At 49.0% G+C, this 18,056-nt stretch overlaps 2 protein-coding genes and 1 long non-coding RNA gene across 3 annotated transcripts in view; 1 reads left to right on the top strand and 2 right to left on the bottom strand.

Moving 5' to 3' along the window:
• Positions 1–18,056, bottom strand: part of ASH1L (ASH1 like histone lysine methyltransferase) — a 65,040-nt gene that overhangs the window by 19,981 nt on the left and 27,003 nt on the right. The window contains 7 exon segments of the mRNA XM_032713203.1: positions 143–251; positions 481–526; positions 2,081–2,154; positions 5,505–5,599; positions 11,243–11,422; positions 12,424–13,156; positions 16,691–16,792. Coding sequence (XP_032569094.1) covers positions 143–251; positions 481–526; positions 2,081–2,154; positions 5,505–5,599; positions 11,243–11,422; positions 12,424–13,156; positions 16,691–16,792 — 1,339 coding nt within the window.
• Positions 2,161–5,478, bottom strand: LOC116799860. Its single transcript, XM_032713308.1, has 3 exons — positions 2,930–5,478; positions 2,734–2,863; positions 2,161–2,648 (listed from the first exon to the last, which is right to left on the bottom strand). The coding sequence occupies exons 1-3, from the start codon at positions 3,445–3,447 to the stop codon at positions 2,394–2,396; spliced, it is 903 nt and encodes a 300-aa protein (XP_032569199.1). The 5' UTR covers positions 3,448–5,478; the 3' UTR covers positions 2,161–2,393.
• Positions 8,462–11,078, top strand: LOC116799888. Its single transcript, XR_004361134.1, has 3 exons — positions 8,462–8,665; positions 8,807–9,095; positions 10,631–11,078. It is a non-coding gene; the product is annotated as an uncharacterized LOC116799888 (long non-coding RNA).

The raw sequence follows: 18,056 nt of genomic DNA, 5'->3' as shown, positions 1-18,056 counted from the left end.
GATGCTCAGACTGGGAATTTTCCCTCCCAGCAGGAGGAAGGAGCCTGGACCCCCATGACGATGCTTTTCCTGCTGGGGTTGCATCCAGCACAACTCTGTTCCTAAGAGATGATGTGAAATAACCCAAGGAAGCCATTCTGACCTGTTCAGACAATCCTCCACACAGCCCTTCCCACTGTCATCCTCTGGTTTCTTACAGTTGCAGGTGGTGGCCTCGTAGCCAGAGAGGGGTTTGACATCCACGTAGACATCTGCAGGAAAAAAAGAGAAAGAAAACAAACCCAAACAGGGAAAAGAATTCTTCCCAGGTGAAAAAACCAGAACTGCTTATCTACAGTATTTTCATTCCAATTAAATAAAGCAAAAAAAAAAAAAAATAGCAGGTGGAAGTGACTTTGGCAGGACAAAGAGCAGGACAGAAAGAAGAGGTGTCATGAGAAAATTCCACAATTAACAGTTTAGTAATAAGATTTTACTTACTAGAACGGATTTTTTTGTAAAGTGGGACATCTGGCTTTTTATACAACTGAAAGGAAGAGAAAGAAAATTTTAATACATTGCATAAGTGCATTTGTTATTCAAAAGGATCAGGGAAATGATGTTCTGTTACACAGGGAACAGTTCGGTAATCATTCCTAGAAATCTGCATTCTCTTCCCTAGGCTCAGACTGCATTAGCAAATAGGTCACAAAAAGGATGTGAATAAGTAGAACCTGGGTTTAATGAGCCAGTGGAGCAGTTTGTCCACCTCATGGCTTGTTCTGTGTGCCCAGAGCAACGTGGGAACCAGCTGTCCAAGGACAGGCTCCTCTGGACAGGGCTGGAAAGAAGGGTAATTATTTAAACCTGCTTTGGGGAAACCATCTTTGGTGGAGTCGCCATGTGCTAACGCTTGAAAAAGTGAAGTAGAAAAATCAAGGTGCTTGTCAAAGCTACCCAGTGACCTCAAGGGTCTTTTCTAATCTAAGGGATTCTCTGAACACTGTGAGTACAGGTGGGAGAAATGCAGATTCATCTTCTCATCAGAGGAACTTCCTCTGCAGATGGAGATGGCAGGAGGGAAAAGGGAAGCTTACACCACAGTTCATAATAATTTCAGATATATTCCAGCCTTTCAGACGAGCTTTGAGGAATAACTGGAAATTATGTGTGTGTTTCACACACATTTCCTGCACTAAGAGCCCTCCCTCAGTGACACACAGGCACGACCCTGACACCTCCACACCCCTGCACAGAGAAACTCCTCTGCAGGGGCCTCCGACATTCCAGGGAGAGATGGAAAATGTCAAGGAAACAGATTCCATGTATTTATTATTTATGGAATACCGAGCAGATGAGACAGGCAGATGCAACTCAGCGTCAACACGTGGCAAGGAAGTGCCCTCAGCTGAGGTGTCCCCAAGGCCCCTGACTTGAGGATCAGATTCCAGGGGCCACAGCACCTGGGAATTTGTCCTGCTAATTTACATGCTCAAGTTACACATCTGAGAGCACTTTCTTGCTACAGAGCCAGGGACAGATTTCCCCCTCCAGCCTCAAATCCTGTGGTGAATCTCTTGGTGGAAACTTCTCAGGGGAAAACAACAAAAAGCCCCTCCTATTTTTAGGCTTGCACACATTTAAAGCTCTTTTAAAGGGAACGAGCCTGTTCAACGATTCCTCTTCTTCCCCCAGCAGGAAAATTTCAGCTTGCAAGTGAAAAATAAATTCCACTCTGCTGGGACGGATCCAAGAAAAATAAGGGCTGAGATTCCTCAGTGCTGCTGGCAGAACACCCGAATTCTCCCGGGGCGTGTCTGGAACCAGCTCCCTGCACGAGGCAGCACCACCAAAATAAGAGTCTGCAGCCAAATCCATGACTTTTGCCAGCAGAAACTCCCGGGATTGCTATTTTGCAAGAGAGGGAATAATGGGAATTATCCACATTAAACACATATGCAAATCTGCAAATCCCTTCTCTCCTCACACAGTGGCAGCAACAAGATATTCCCCAGCAGGCAGGATGTGCAAACACAGCTCTCGTGTGCTGCCGCTTCCTTTCTAAGGCTTCTGATCACAATCTTGGCTTTTTATCTCCTACCTGGTTGTGTTTCCACTGCCAGAGGATGTCGTAAGGCAGCTGGAAGTCAATTCTCTTTTGTCTGAGGTACTTTCCTGGAACAGAAAGGTTGGTAAGTGGCACACACTCATCTCCACGTGTCCCCGGAGAACGGGAACCGCTCCAGGCACCTCGCCAGGGTCTGACAGGGCCTCTGGAAGGGACACGGGAGCAGAAACCTCCCAGAACATTCTGTCTGTCAGGGCAGGCTCGGGGAAGAGCCTCTGTGTCCGTGTTCTGCTCTCCTGCCCTGCTCAGGTGGGACCTGCCAGGGACAGGCAGGGAAGGTGTTGGCTCAGATCCGACCACAGCCCTGGGCAGGGACAACAGCACCTGGCACAAGTGACCACAGCACTGAGAGAGGTGACCACAGCACCTGAGAGAACTGACCATAGCACCTGACAGAACTGACCACAGCACTGAGAGAGGTGACCACAGCACCTGAGAGAACTGACCATAGCACCTGACAGAACTGACCACAGCTCTGAGAGAGGTGACCACAACACCTGAGAGAACTGACCACAACATCTGAGAGAACTGACCACAGCACCTGACAGAACTGACCTTAACATCTGAGAGAACTGACCACAACAGCTGAGAGAACTGACCACAGCACTGAGAGGTGACCACAACACCTGAGAGAACTGACCACAGCACCTGAGAGAAATGACCACAGCACCTGACAGAACTGACCTTAACACCTGAGAGAAATGACCACAGCACCTGACAGAACTGACCATAACATCTGAGAAATGACCACAACACCTGACAGAACTGACCATAACATTTGAGAGAAATGATCACAGCATCTGACAGAACTGACCACAGCACCTGACAGAACTGACCACAGCACCTGACAGAACTGACCATAACATCTGACAGAGGTGACCACAGGCCTGCAAAGAGACAACACCTGACACAACTGACCACAGCCCTGGGAAGGGACAACAGCACCTGAAACAACTGACCACAACACCTGAGAGAAGTGACCACAGTCTTGAGAAGTGACAACACCTGACACAACTGACCACAGTCCTGTGAAGTGACCACAACACCTGACAGAGGTGACCATGGCCCTGGGAAGTGAGGACAACACCTGACAGAAGTGACCACAGCCCTGTGAAGTGATCACAACACCTGATAGAGGTGATCACACCCCTGGGAAGTGTGGACAACACCTGACAGAGGTGACCACGGCCCTGGGAAGTGACCAAACACCTGACAGAAGTGACCACATCCCTGGGAAGTGACCACAACACCTGACAGAGGTGACCACAGCCCTGGGAAGTGACCACAACACCTGAGAGAGGTGACCACAGCCCTGGGAAGTGACCCTGTGCCTTCTCCATGAGACAGCTCAAGGCCGACAGGTTCCCCTGAACTCTCCTGTGCACAACCCAACACTTCAGCACAGGACAAACCTGCTGCACTGCCCCAGCACGATGGTAAATCCCAACACTGCACTCAAAGAAATCAAATCAGTTTTAAAAATAGCCTCCAAGCCTGTTCCTGTGACCTTTACCAGAAGAGATTTAAGAATGAATTCAGACTTGGCAAACACATTCCCCAATGTTTTGGAAAGGCTTCAAGATGCTCTGTATTTTCAGCAATAACTGAAACTGTTTCAGACAGAAACTGGTGCTTTCACTGCAGATGCTGGCTCTGCTCTGACATTCCCTGTCACCCCAAAAGGACCCTGACCCATGACATCATTCATTCCAGACCCCAGGGCTGACACTGCTGAGTTCTAGCCAAGATTAAACATTCTCTGGTCGTTTTGCTGGAATCCTGTGTCCCAAAACTGCAGTGAGCAGGATGAAGTGTCACTCCCAGGTCTGATTTTCCCAGCTTTTCTCACTCTCAACAAGTGCCTTTATGTTCCTCCAGCAACTGTTCCATATAAATTCACACGCACACCCTCTCCACTGGAAAATAAAAATGGTAATGTTTTCCTTACAATTCCCCCCCTAAATTACTTTTCATTTTCAATGCCTTATTCATCCCTAGCAGGTTCCAGGAAAGAGCTAAATCTGCTGGGAATTTGCTTTCACTTCTGTGACCTCAGCAGCCCAAACAAAGGGCTCTTTCAGGTGCCCTGGCACCGAGCCTGGAGCAGGGAAAGGTCCCTCTCCCCCCCCTCAAGTGCAGTGCCCTGGCAGAGTCCCAAAGCTGGCCACTGCTCCGGGGTTAAACCATCCCCAGTGCCCTGGATGGAGCCCTGGGAGCAGCTCAGTTCCAGGGCAGGAGCTGGAATGTGGCAGCAGCACAAACACTGGGAATCCGAGTGTCCTGGCAGATGCCTCAGCCACGGGAAGGTTTGATGACCCCCATTCCAACAGGAACTGACAGAGGGCAGGTTTTGGAGAATGCTGAGAATTTTAATTACCACCTTCAGCTCTGAAACCTGCTCTGTGGTCCCTGATTCACACAGATCTGGCCAACTCTTCTGCCTCGCTGTGCGTGGAGCAAAACTTCTCAGCTAAAGAGGACAAGCCAGTGACATGTGAGTGTCTGATGGGACAAATATTCCTGCTGAACAAAGTGGAATGTCCCAAACTTGCCTGGCATGACGGGACTTGCAGCAAGAAACCACAGCGCTTCAAAAGCTGAAACAATTACCTGAGAAGTTACTCAACCTTGGTTCATCCTGGGAAATGATGGGAGCTGCACTTTGGGAGCTCGGGGACATCCCATCCCTGGGAGCAGCATCCCAAGTTCCAGCAGTTCCAAGTGCCTGGGCTAGACTTGGGTTACAGCTTCTTTCCACAGGCACTTCCCTGGAAATATCCAGGTTGGATGGGACTTGGAGCAACCTGGGCCAGGGGAAGGTGTCCCTGCCCATGGCAGGGGGTGGCACTGGATGAGCTTTGAGGTCCCTTCCAATCCAAACCATTCCATGATTCTGTGATTCTGTGAAACCCCAAACCCCATTTTTGTCCTACCCAACACCTAAGAATGGGGATAAAATAAAACCCTAGATAATAGCAAAGCTTTTCATTCTTCCACCCTTTTATCCATGTTTAAGGTCAGACACAGGGACATGTGGGAATTTATTATTCCACGCTCAGCTTTTTGGATTTAACAAACAGTCGTAATTGTCTCTGGCTGCTCTGCTGCAGTTTTACTCTGAGGAGACTCTTGCTCTGCATTTCATCAGAGGGTTATCACAGCTAAAGCAGGTTTGAACACCAGACTGGCATTTCAAAAAATGAAAACAAAGCTCACGTGGCAAGTCAAAAAAAGGCTCCTGAGCCCCAACTGGGGAGCACAGAGAGGTGAGCGTGGCCCTGGGCAGAGTTCAGGGGTCACCAAAAGGATCAAAAAGAGGGAAGAGGGAGAGAGCAGAGAGCTGGGCAGTGCAGGGGATCCCCACCCCACCCCCCAACCCAACCCCCCCGGTACCCACCGACGTGGATGGGGGCAGGGAACAGCCCGTGCTCGTGCTCCCCCGGGGTGTATTCCAGCTTCTCCTTCTTCAGCTGGATCAGGCGGCTCCTGGGGCTGTGACAGGGACACAAGAGAACATCACAGTGGGCACTGACTGCCTGCCCTGGCACAGACACAGCTCTGGGCTGGTTAAAGGACATTTCTCTGTTTCAGTCACCTCTGGAACATCAGACAAGAGAACAACAACAGAAACAGCCCCCAAAAACCTGCCTGCCAGGGCACACACACTGATCACAGCCCTTCCACAAGGGCATTTTTCTTTTCTTCTTTGTTTTTCTCTTTTCTTCTTCTTTTCATCTTTTTTATTTCTTTCCTCTTTTTTCTCTCTTTTTTTTTCTTTTTCCCTTTTTTCTTTTTCTTTTCTTTTTCTCTTTTTTTCATTTTCTCTTTTTTTTATTTTCTCTTTTTTCTTTTTCTCTTTTTTCCCTTTTCTCTTTTTTTCATTTTCTTTTTTTTCTTTTTCTCTTTTTTTATTTTCTTTTTTTCTTTTTCTCTTTTTTCTTTTTCTTTCTCTTTTTCTTCTTTTTCTCTTTTTTTATTTTCCTCTTTTTTCCTTTTTCTCTTTTTTCTTTTTCTCTTTTTTTATTTTCTCTTTTTCCCTTTTTCTCTTTTTTTCTTTTTCTTTTTTCTCTTTTTTCATTTTCTCTTTTTTCCTTTTTCTCTTTTTTTCTTTTTCTTTTTTTCTTTTTCTCTTTTTTTATAATTTTCTCTCTTTTTTTCTCTTTCTCTTTTTTTTTTCTTTTTCTCTTTTTCTCTTTTTTTTTCTTTTTCTCCTTTTTTCCCCCCCTCTCTTTTTCTCAAGCAACACCTCATGGCACACCATCATCTTTACATGCCCAGCACATGATACAAAAGCAATAACTAACCAACTAACCCTACACAAATAAAAGACAACCAAGAAATCATATCTGGTGGTTTTTGGCTGAGGAACTGGACGTGCTCTCCTGCTTTGCTAAGGGCAAATGTTCCTGCGCTGCCCTTCAGAAGGTTGTTCACCAGGAAGGGAACAGAAATGAGAGTTTAAAAAGCAGTTTTACAGAGGGGGAGAACAGGAATATGAATTCAGAGATGTTGGATGGGTCAGGCAGGTGTCAGCTCCAAAACCTGGCCTTTACAAACATCTCCTTCTGGCCACCGACAGCCCCTGGAAATTAAAACCTGATGTGGTTATATTTAGTGCTGCAACATCCAGAAGAGACTTCTAAATGTCAAATATACCAAAGATTAAATCATATTGAAGTCTGTTGAAGTGTCCTGAAGCTTTTTAAGGGATTTACTGGCTGTATAACTGCAGGCTGACTCGATCAAAAATGGGATATTGTTTAACTTGTGAAGGGAAAATGCAAGCTAAAAACGAGTTTTGTGATACAGACATCAACAACTGGAAATAATCTGGAAGAAACCCTTCCCTGGGAGGGTGGGGAGGCCCTGGCACAGGCTGCCCAGAGAAGCTGTGGCTGCCCCTGGATCCCTGGGAGTGTCCAAGGCCAGGCTGGACAGGGCTTGGAGCACCCTGGGCCAGTGGAAGGTGTCCCTGCCCATGGCAGGGGTGGAATCAGTTGATCTTTAAGGTCCCTTCCAACCCAAAGCATTCCAGGATTCTCTGAAGGTCAGAAACAGAACTAATGGATGGCAATAATTTGTGGTTTATATTCTCTTCTTAACCTTTCTGGATTTCTGGTACCTGTTCCACAAGGACAAGTTACTAAACCTTGGATTAAAAGGCTTAATTAGGGGGATTAAAACCCTCCTAACAAAATGCCCCAAACCCAAACCCTGCTCACCCCTCTCATCTTTTATCCTTCCAGGTTGTGCTGCACCAAATCTCCACAACTGGCAGAGAAAGGCCTTAAAAGAACTACTGAAAGGACCTGGAAAGCAAAGTCTATTTAAGAGGAAATAGGGATTTTGAAGAGGCAAAGTGTGCCCAAGAGGCAAGCAAACCCTTAAACCAAAGGCAGAGAGAAAATGGAAAACATTCCATAGGAAGGTGACTTAATTCAACCTAAATGTGCAGCCCTTTAACACACCCACATTCTGTGCAAATGTTAAAATAAAACTACAACGAATAAATTACAAGGAGGAGCCCAGAGTGAAAGGGAAATGAAGGAGGTGATTATCTGAAAACACAGAATATCCCATGAATTCCTCCAGGCTCTGTGGACCCTCCTGGGTCAGCCCTGGTCATAAGTGAGAGCAGAAAGGGCCTCAGGGCTCGAGGGGCTTCAGAGGGAAGGGCTGAGATGCCAAAAGCGAGCAGAAATATTAGAAGGAAATTAAATATTGAAAGGAAATATCAAAAGGAAAGCAGAAATAAAAAAGGAAATACGCTAAAATCATCAAGTATAAACCACACAGGCAGTTTTATAAACATAAATACTACGTAAAAAAAAAGCTTTGTGACTTCAAAAAGGCCTCTCTGCAGTGTCAAGAAAAGGTGTGTGTTGCCAGGCCTGCCTGTTCCAACCAGGATGGGCCCTTTCAGGCTGGGCTTTGTGGTTGCCCAGAGAAGCTGTGGCTGCCCCTGGATCCCTGGAAATGCTCAAGGCCAGGTTGGAAAGGGCTTGGAGCAACCTGGGATAGGGGAAGGTGTTCCTGCCCATGGCAGGGGTGGAACGAGATGAGCTTTGTGGTGCCTCCCAACCCAAAGCACTTTATGATTCCAAGCAAGCCAGTGGGACCAGGGTGAGACCTGGTCAATAATCTGGGAAATGAGACCTTGCCAAAATTCTGGGAAATGAGACCTGGCCAATAATCTGGGAAATGAGACCTTCCAAGAGCCCAGCTACAACAGGGAGCTGGGGGAGGACATTCCTGAGCATCTGACACACTGAAGCCTGGCTACATAAAAGGCTGGACTTCATGATCTCAGAGGTTGGACTTGATGATCCTAGAGGTCTTTTCCAACCTTAATGACTCATTAAGAAACGCTTCCCTCTCTTTAATCCACTGCCTAAAGCTGTCTGGTTCAGCTTCTGACAGGACAGATCTAAACCACCCACTTTGGGAATGGTTCAACCCTCCAGCAGACTGAACTGGGCTCTCTCTCTGCAAGCTCCCAGGACAGAGCAATGGCCAGGGGACGTTTCTGTGGAAGATGAGAACAGTCAGAGGCTGAAGGTCAGGCTCAGTCTCAAAATGTCAGTCTAAAGTCTCAGGCAAACTAAGAAGGGAACAAAGACCAGAACCACAGTTGTCTTCCCTGTACCTTCATTTCTCCTCATCCCTCTCCTCCCCTTTTTTTCTGTTCCCCCTCTCCAGCTTCCAGTGCCTTCTCCCTACACTCTCACCAGGTTGGCTGGGATTAGTTCCCTGTGGAATTACGTTTCTGAGGTGTGGAGCCCAGCTTTCTCTGGGACCACAGTCCAACAAACACTTTAAGTGGGGAGGAGCTGGCTTTGCTGCTGGTCTGACTCGGTGTGACTGCAGGGTGAACCACCCCAGGGACCCAGAGGAAGGCTGGATTCCATCCAACCACTATCCCAAGTGCCCTGGACATCAGGCTGGGACAAAGGAAGGGCCAGCACAGGAAAAGGAATGAGCCAAAAAGGTGAGGAGAAAGCACAGCTGATTGTTCCAGTGCAAAGTCAGGCACCTGCTGAACTGCTCATATCAAAATCCTGCTATTGCTCTAAACAATCCACAGCATTTTAGTTCATTACTAATTCACTAATGACTAAATTTCTTTGGTGAACTGGACTTTACACTCCTCTGGGAAAGCCACTGCTGGATGCAGGGAGTGACTCCTGCCTGAGATCTTCCTTTGTTCTCAAAGCTGCAGCCACACACTGAACCTCCCTCCAGCACCACATCCATGGAACTCTCCCCGTGGGAGCTGAGGGTTGGGAACACTCCTGTGGAGGCTGCAGCTCCACTGCCCACAAAATTATAGCTGGAAATGGGGTAGAACTGAAACTGCCTCAGGAACCATTCCTTTTGTTTGCAAGGAATCAAAATCTGAGCTCTCCTCACCGGATTTGAGTGAGGTTTCTGCACAGAGGTGAGGTGGAGGGAAATCCTGCTGAGGCAAACTGCACGTGGCTGAAGAGAAATGAAGCAGTTTAAAAATATCTGTTAAAACTGGCTGTTTAAATCTCTTTTAACAGTCAAAGAACACTGGCCAGGCCAGGACAAACCTTTCCTGTGCTGCTGGATGTGACTGATGCAGGGAGAGGCTGGAACTTTGAACAGCAAACCTCAGCACAACTTTCACTGGCTCCTCGTGGCATTTTAGGGAATATTTAGGAAGGATGAAATGGAGAAGGAAAATGGCCCTTAAGGCAAAGTGTCTGCATGTGAACAGTGCAAACAGAGCTACAGAAAACCAGGGGTTGAAACCCACCAAGAGGCACAGGGAGTGTGGAAATGGGGACAGAAAGCAGCACTAGAGGGTGCCCCATGATCACAGAGCTCCCTTTGCCTCCTCCACTCAGACCAGGTTTCCCAAATCCTCCAGCAGGAAGTTACATAAATAGTGGGATAACAAGATGAACTTCTGCTCTCCTCCTGCACTGCCAGATGTCTGCCCTGGCAGCAGAACTGGAACAGCACATTAAATCAGCAGAGAATCTGATTAAAAAAGTGACTGTTGCTCTGTGGATTTAGTTTGCTGAACCAACTTGCTAAAGTCACTTCTGCTGAACCAACTGGGTAAAGGAGTGACCCAGTCAGAAGTGACTCCTTTACCCAGTCAGTTCAGCAAACTAAACCCAGAGTGACTGAAGAAGAGAAGACTCTCTCAGCTCCTCTCTAAAGCAACAGAGCTAATTCTCAGATTTGGGTGTTGAGTGATGGATGAAGCAGTGACAGACCATCCAAGTGTTAAAGTTTTAGCACATCTGATTTCCAACACAAGTGGCCAAAGACTTTGGTCAGATTAGATCTTTCTTTCTTCTCCTTAAAGAGTCTTGATCCTTTCATCACTTGATCTTTGATCCATGACAAAGATGCCTTCATTCCACTGTGGACAGAGAACACACCAGGAGCAGCTGATGGACTGCACTGGCAGCTTCCCAGTGGTCTCTGTAACATTTTTACGGGACAAAGTGAGAAGGTGCCAAATTTTCTCTCTTTTCAACCTGTCAGATCCCATCACAACAGGAGCACGAATTCCTGACTTCAACACATTTGTTCAGATGGCTGCAGGAAATGTGACTACAAAGGGAAGGGGAAGGAGGAGGTGTCCACGTCCTAATGGACACCAGGCTGTGAGCCAGTGGGAAAAAATGAAGGAATGTTGGATTTCTACCCTAAACATCTCACAGAAAATGGAGATGAACTTCACTGAGCTGTGAAAGGGACTGGGTGCATATCTGGAATTCCTTCACACACAAGATGAGCAGTTGTCCCATTCAGCCAGTGAAAACAGGGATCTAAGAGCCCCTTTCCTGCAGACACTGTGCTCAGCACCTGCACACACCCAGCTCCCCCAGCCCCCTCAGAACTGCTGAATGGAGCTCTCACCTTCTTCAAAGTCAATACCAGAAACTCTTTCAGGCTGCTCAAGGCTGCTTTCAGACTGGGGTTACATTTCACATCTCCGCTGCCTCGGGTTCTGACAATTACCACGTGCCTGATTTTTCACAGGCCTCAGTTAAGCTGATGTTTTATTTCAGCTCCTCATTAGCAGCAGCTCTTAACGGCTGAGGGTGAAAGGAGAGAGTTTGCAGTGGACTGTCAGAGAGCAGCTTTACTTACTCTGTTGTTTTGTACACGTCAGAGTAGAGCCCTGCCTTCTGGTACTTCTTCTTTGGGGGTCGAGGGGCTTTCTTCTCCCGCTGGGGCAGAGCAGGCAGAGGCTGCTCAGGGTTCTCAGGCTCAGGTGGTTTCCCAAGGGCATCCTGTGGACTGGGAGGTTCAGCTACTGGCTCAGAAAAACTGGAAGGAAAAAGTAAAGATTAAAGATTACCTTGCCATAAAGATCCTCTCCCCAGATTTCATTATTCCTCTCTGTTGTCTGCTCAGCAGAAAAAGTCTCTGAATTAACAGTTAATTCAACAGCCTCAGCTACTTAAAAAAAAATGCAACTCAACGACCATGATCAAGTGGGGGGTTAAGCATAATCTGAAGAAATGCACAATATTTTTTAGTAACATTATTAGTTATTACAAAAAGAATGTTGTTTGTACTGCTAATGTTTATCCCTTGGAGCCTCAGTTGAGTAATTCAGAAGGCAGCTCATGCTCTCTGCCTCTGGACTCTAAAAATAGTGTGTGGTAACCCTTTCCTTGGCCTTCAAGAGAGTCACAGAGCAGCCCCTGAACCCATTTCTGGAAAGGAAAACTTCTGTCAGAGTTTGATCTGTTTGTTGATGACTCTGGGGACAAGCATGAGAAGATTAGATCAGAGAGGGATTCCTGGTGTGGTCCTGTGCTAGTGACTGCAGAGGGGTACCCCTTACCTCCTCCCTGCTGCCTTGGCTTCACTCTTCACTTTGTGCATCCAGTGATCTCACCTCACACCTGTCTTAGGCTGTGATCTACACTGGTAACACTCCAGAGTTCCCACAACTCTTCAGAGTTCCTTACTCCACACAGGAGGAAGGAACAACCTTACTGCACCTCAGTAGTAACCCCGTTACCGACTCATCAAACTTACCCTTCACCAACACAACCAAGAACTTGCTTCACTTGAGCCACAAGCACAGAACCAACAGTTTTAGGTCTCCTGAGATCCTATCCTGTTTTGGGGTGTGTTCAGTGTCTGAGGAAGGCCTGGAGCACACTAAAACATGTTGATTCCCTCTAAACTGAGCTCCTTAGTAAAAGCAGATTGTTACACGTGCTTGGTGAGATTCAGAGGAATCCCTGAGCAGAGGGTTCCCTCACGGACTGAAACGTTACAAAATCAATAAGGGGACAAAACTGCAAGGGAATCACCTCTTATTGCTCTCCTGTTCATCCTCAGGCAAAGACTTGTGCCTCTTCCTGGCCTGTTCCTCCGGCAGCCACCTCTTCCTCTTCCAGCCCTTGCGGTGCTCGGGGTTCAGGTTCACGCTCTGCACCACGGCCTCGATGACGTCCGTGATGGTGTCAGGGCCCAGGTGCAGGGGGCTGCTGCTCGGCTCCCCGTTCTCCAGCTCCTGGCTGACCAGCCTGTGGGCCTGGAAGGCCTGCATGGACACCACAGCCTGCAGCGGGTACTTCCTGGGCCGCCCCGGCCGCCGCTTCACGAAGTTGTTCCCGGTCCGCGACTGCCTCTGCAGCTTTTTGGCCTTCAGGATCTTATTGACGTGGTCCAGATTTTTTTTTGTGGCCAGGATCTTGTTGTAATTGCACATTTTCCTCGCTTGGCGCTGCATGGCCTCCACCACGCTCCTCTTGAGGTGCCTCGGGGAGTAGCTGCCGGGCAGCCGCTCCGACAGGAGGGAGATGCTGTCGCTGCAGGAGCTGCTGGGAATGGCTGGAGCCACCAGGTTGTCCTGCTTGCCCAGAGCTCTCTCCCTGGAGTGGTTCCGAGCGGGACTGGCTGAGGGTGGCACGTTGGCCATCACGGCTTCCAGGGTCTTGTCCAGCGCGGGCGGGCCCTCCTGTGCCATGCGCTGGAGCAGAGTGTCCACAGAGTCCTCGGCAGCCGGGGCCAGGCGGGCGCTCCGGGCTGGCACCGACATCCCTGGAACACAGACACGGCCTGAGGCAAAGCTGGGCTGGGACTGGGAAGAGTCAGAACTGAAACACATCAACTGACTGAACCGACGGCGTTCCGGGCCCTGGGACCGCCCGGAACGTTCCACGGCAAGACACCGATCCCCACCCGTGACCCCCCTCCTGCCAGAGGGAAGGAGACACTTCACATCATCAGTTTTAACATGAACAATTATCAACAGTGATTTCCTCTTTATTCACACTCGGCCCCTTCCAAGAGCAAAAAGCAACGAGGGTTCTATGATTCACCCAATCCAGAACTCAAGTCTCCTTCTATTCAACACTAAAAGTGTCTCTGCACATAAAAATTCAACCCTGATAAAAACTGAGGAACGTCTTAAATGTTTCTAAACCACTTTTCCTGTTGTTTTTTTTTTTAATTTTTTTTTAGTGGTTTGGAAGCACTGAAACAACTTTTTCATTGCTGTTGTAGGTTTTTTTATCAAAAATAGAAGCCTAATGAGAACTGATTGGACAAAGGTAAATCAAAATATCTGGACAAAAGAGAAAGGCTAATCTACAAAGGAAGTAAATTTAGATCTCACTTTTAAAACTGTTATATGCTTTAGAGCTGCAGACTGGTGTTTGAAAAAGAGAATTTCCAGGTCAACCATGTAGATTATGCGGCATTAAAAAAGGGATTTGTTCCAAACTCAGAGCTTCCCAAAGCTGCCCTGCTGCTCCTCAGTGATAACGTTCCATCAGAAGAAACCCTGTTCTTCCTGGAATGAAATGGATGCTGCCTCCTCATAAATACATCACAACTGCATATTAGCACTGACAAAACGTTACAGTAATTGTGGCCAATTATTCAGATCAGATCTGCTTAACCCAGCGGGGCCCAGGCTGGAGCCTGAGCAGTCTGGTGTCCAGGGAACTGTCACAGTGAAGAGCACAAAGTGCTGTAGGAAGGGTTCTACCTCTGACAGAAGGGAGATTATTTGTGAGTTGACAGAGACAAAGCACAACCAGTTTAAATGTTTTCCAGCCCCAGGGCTCGTTGGTCCCAGGGTGCTGCTCTGGAGAAATGGAATCCTCACTGTGATTCCAAAGCCAGGGATTTTAAGTGCAGAAGAGAAGGTGCTTCAGAGAGTTTGGGGGAGGGAGAGTCAGCAAAGTACGTTTCAAAAATCCCCCTCTGACCAACGTCCCTCCTGGTGACAAAGGACAAGAGTGGCCTCCTGTGAGCTGACTGTGAGCACCTGCACAGCCCCAACAACTCCAAAACAACCTGGAGTTATACCTCCAGCTTTCCATTTCAGATGGAATAACCAAGATAAATCACCCCTTGCTTTCTCGTGGCCTTTAGAGGCACATGGGGGCTCCTCACAGAACCCACCCGCCAGCACAGCAACCCTGACCCGGCCTGCTGGGTGTCCTGGAAGCAGAGCTTGGGAACGGCTCCAAAGGGATGGGACACTCCAGGCTCCCATCCCAGGGCCAGCTGCAGCCCTCTGACAAACACCCTGAAATCCCACAGGCATTCCAGATCCACGGAAAATACAACAATGGCCGGTCCTTTCAGCTGCATCATCCACTCTGGAGCTGATAAACTTGTGATTCATGTCATTCCAATGCTCCTGCACAGAACACTCCCGAGCTGTTAACACTTCCCATTCCCAGAGTTACACTGAGGCAGCTCCCCTTTCCAGGGAGTGAGAAGAAGGTGGATGAGCCAGAGGAAAAGAGGAGATCCCTTCCCCACTGCTGAGGATTTTGCAGCCTGTCCTGAATGCAGCACCGGTTGCAAACATTTGCTTAAAGTGGAGGAAACAGTTTTGGCACATTCTTGCTAGATGGAAATCCCAACTGTCCTGGAAGTACCAATCCCAAGGGTTCACCACATTTTACAGTCACCTTGGGTGTCTAAGGATGTCTGAATTCTGCTATCAGGAGCATTTCTACAACTGGGCTTCTTACAAAATGGGTCAACACGCTGGATGTCCCTCTGTCCAACCTCAGGGAAGCCCCCATTCCATCTTTACAGAATCCCAGACCAGTGTGGGTTGGAAGGGATCTTAAATGTCAGGGATGGTCCTGTGCAGGGCTAAGGGTTGGATTTGATGATCCTTATGGGTCCCTTCCAACTCAGCATATCCTGGGATTCTGTGTTCTCATCCCACCCCCTGCAATGGGCAGGGACTCCTTCCCCTGCCCATGGAAGGAGTGGAATCTCGCCAATCTTTCCTGTCAGGGTCTGGTTCATCACACATTTCACAGCTGGATGGTAACATGCAGGAAATGAAGGTTTTCAGATCTTCCCTGTCACAGCTTGGTCCATAAATTTGACATTGTCCCAGGGGTGAAAATGTGACTGCCAGGAACACACACACATCCACACACGGGTGAGCTCTTTACAAAAGAGAGCCCAAATACACAGAATCACAGAATCATGGAATTGTTAATGGTGGAAAAGACCTCCAAGACCATCCAGTCCAATCTTTGTCCCCTCCCCACCTTGTCCCCCAGCCCAGAGCACTCAGTGCCACGTCCACTCCTTCCTTGGACACCTCCAGGGGTGGAGACTCCAAACCTCCCAGGAGCCCATTCCAATCCTTAACAACCATTTCCAGCAAGAAATTCCTCCTCATGTCCAACCTGCCCCTCCCCTGGCACAGCTTGAGGCCATTTCCTCTCATCCCATCCCGTTTCCTGGGAGCAGAGCCTGATCTCTCCCTGGCTCCCCCCTCCTGTCAGGGAGTTGCAGAGCCAGAAGGTCCCCCCTGCGCCTCCTTTTCTCTGGGATGAGCCCCCCCCAGCTCCCTCAGCTGCTCCTGCTGCTCCAGCCTCTTCCCCAGCTCCACTGCCCTGTCAGGAGAGAGAACCTTTCCCTTCCTCATGATCCTCAAGCAGTGACGTGCAGGGAATGTCATCCCACGGCCGAGGAAGGCAGTTCCACATCCTGCTGCACAAATCTGCTCAGCTGCCCCAGGACTCTGTGCATCTGATGGACTCGATGAGGTGCTACCAGAGCTCCTGTCAGCACTTCCATCCCTCTCTCAGGATCATTCCTGACCTGCCTGGGGGTGGGCACAGCTGTATCATCAGTGATAAGGGGATGAGCAGTGTGTCATCCTCCATCACCTTGGCAGGATTCCCACCTGTGAGGAGGAAAACCCAACAGCACAGCCCCAACCCTGCCAGGGCAGAGACCCTCCAGAGCAGCACAGGAGTCAGGTTCTTCCCCAGGAATTAATTCATTCCTCTAATTCACAGATTAATTGCAATGTCACAGGTCTTGAGAACATTAAAGCCCTGAGCTTCACAAGGCCTAACTCACCCTGGTGAGGAACCAAACCCCACCCTGCCGTAGCTGTGCCGCCTCTTCTCAAGTCTCCCTGTCCTCCACCCAATCCACAGCACTTGCATCCCAAAATACCAGTGGAAAACCCCGTTCTCTCCACGAGCTGAAGTCCTCACACTGATGCTGCGCCGGGCCCGTGTCCCAGTGAGGTCTGAGCTCAGCACTGCTCCCAAACCAAGGCCCCTGAGCACGACTTGCCTGGAGGAGACGTGCTCTCCGACGTGGATCTCTTCCTGGAAGGGCTGCAGTTTGTGCTCTCCGACGGCCTCTGCGAGGGTTTGTCCTGGGCTGGCAAAGTGCCTGAGGGACAGAGCGGGGAGAAGCACAGGAACCATCAGCTCACTCTGGCAGTGCCAACACAACACTGAATATTCCAACTGAGGTGGCTCTGAGGTTTGGCTTTGGGAACACTTCTGTGCCTGCTGAACGCAGGGGAAGGGTGGAAAAGGAACGCCAAGAAGGAATTCCTCACAGGCTGATGGAACAGGCAGGGCAGGGAACAAGCCATGAGTAAAACCAGGTAATAACTTCAGCATGAGTTTTCATGGGAAAGAAAAGAGAAAAAACCCTCATACTCCTACTTTCAAATGAACCCCATGGCTTCATTCCTTGATTTTCAGGGAAGAGTTTGGAAAGGAACCCTGTGGATTATCTGTAACACCCACTCTGCTCAAAGCAGGGTCAGTCTGAGCAGGTTGCTCAGGGCCACCACGTGGGGTTTCCCACATCTCCAAGGGATTCCACAACCCTCACCCTCACTGGGAACACTGTGCCAACAGAATTCCCTGAACTCCATCCCATTCTCTGTGCCCCTCTCCTGCCACTGGGCACCACCAGCACCAGTGTGGCTCCTTCTTCTTCATTCCCTCCCATCCAGCACATGGACACACTGGGAAGAGCTCCCTCTGCATCCTCTGTTCCAGGCTGGCCGATCCCAGCTCTCCCAGCCTCCAATCCCAGCTCTCCCAGCCTCTCCGGATAAATGATCCAACTCTCCCAGACTCTCTGGATGACTGATCCAACTCTCCCAGCTTCTCTAACGACCAATCCCAGCTCTCCCAGCCTCTCTGGATAAACGATCCCAGCTCTCCCAGCATCCCTGGATGTATGATCCCAGCTCTCCCAGCCTCTCTGGATAAATGATTCCAACTCTTCCAGCCTCTCTGGATGAATGATCCCAGCTCTCCCAGCTCTCTGATGACCAATCCCAGCTCTCTGATGACCAATTCCTGCTCTCTCAGCCTCTCTGGATGAATGATCCCAGCTCTCCCAGCTCTCTGATGACCAATTCCTGCTCTCCCAGCTCTCTGGATAAATGATCCCAGCTCTCCTACCTCTCTGGAGAAATGATCCCAGCTCTCCCAGCTTCTCTAATGACCAATCTCAGCTCTCCCAGCCTCTCTGGATAAATGATCCCAGCTCTCCTAGCTCTCTGGAGAAATGATCCCAGCTCTCCCAGCTTCTCTAATGACCAATCTCAGCTCTCCCAGCCTCTCTGGATAAATGATCCCAGCTCTCCCAGCTCTCTGATGACCCATCCCAGCTCTCCCAGCCTCTCTGGATG

This window comes from Chiroxiphia lanceolata, chromosome 29 (assembly GCF_009829145.1).
Source record: "Chiroxiphia lanceolata isolate bChiLan1 chromosome 29, bChiLan1.pri, whole genome shotgun sequence".
NCBI lineage: Eukaryota > Metazoa > Chordata > Aves > Passeriformes > Pipridae > Chiroxiphia > Chiroxiphia lanceolata.
Note: the sequence above shows the minus strand (reverse complement) of the source record. Positions and strands in the feature narration are given on the sequence as shown.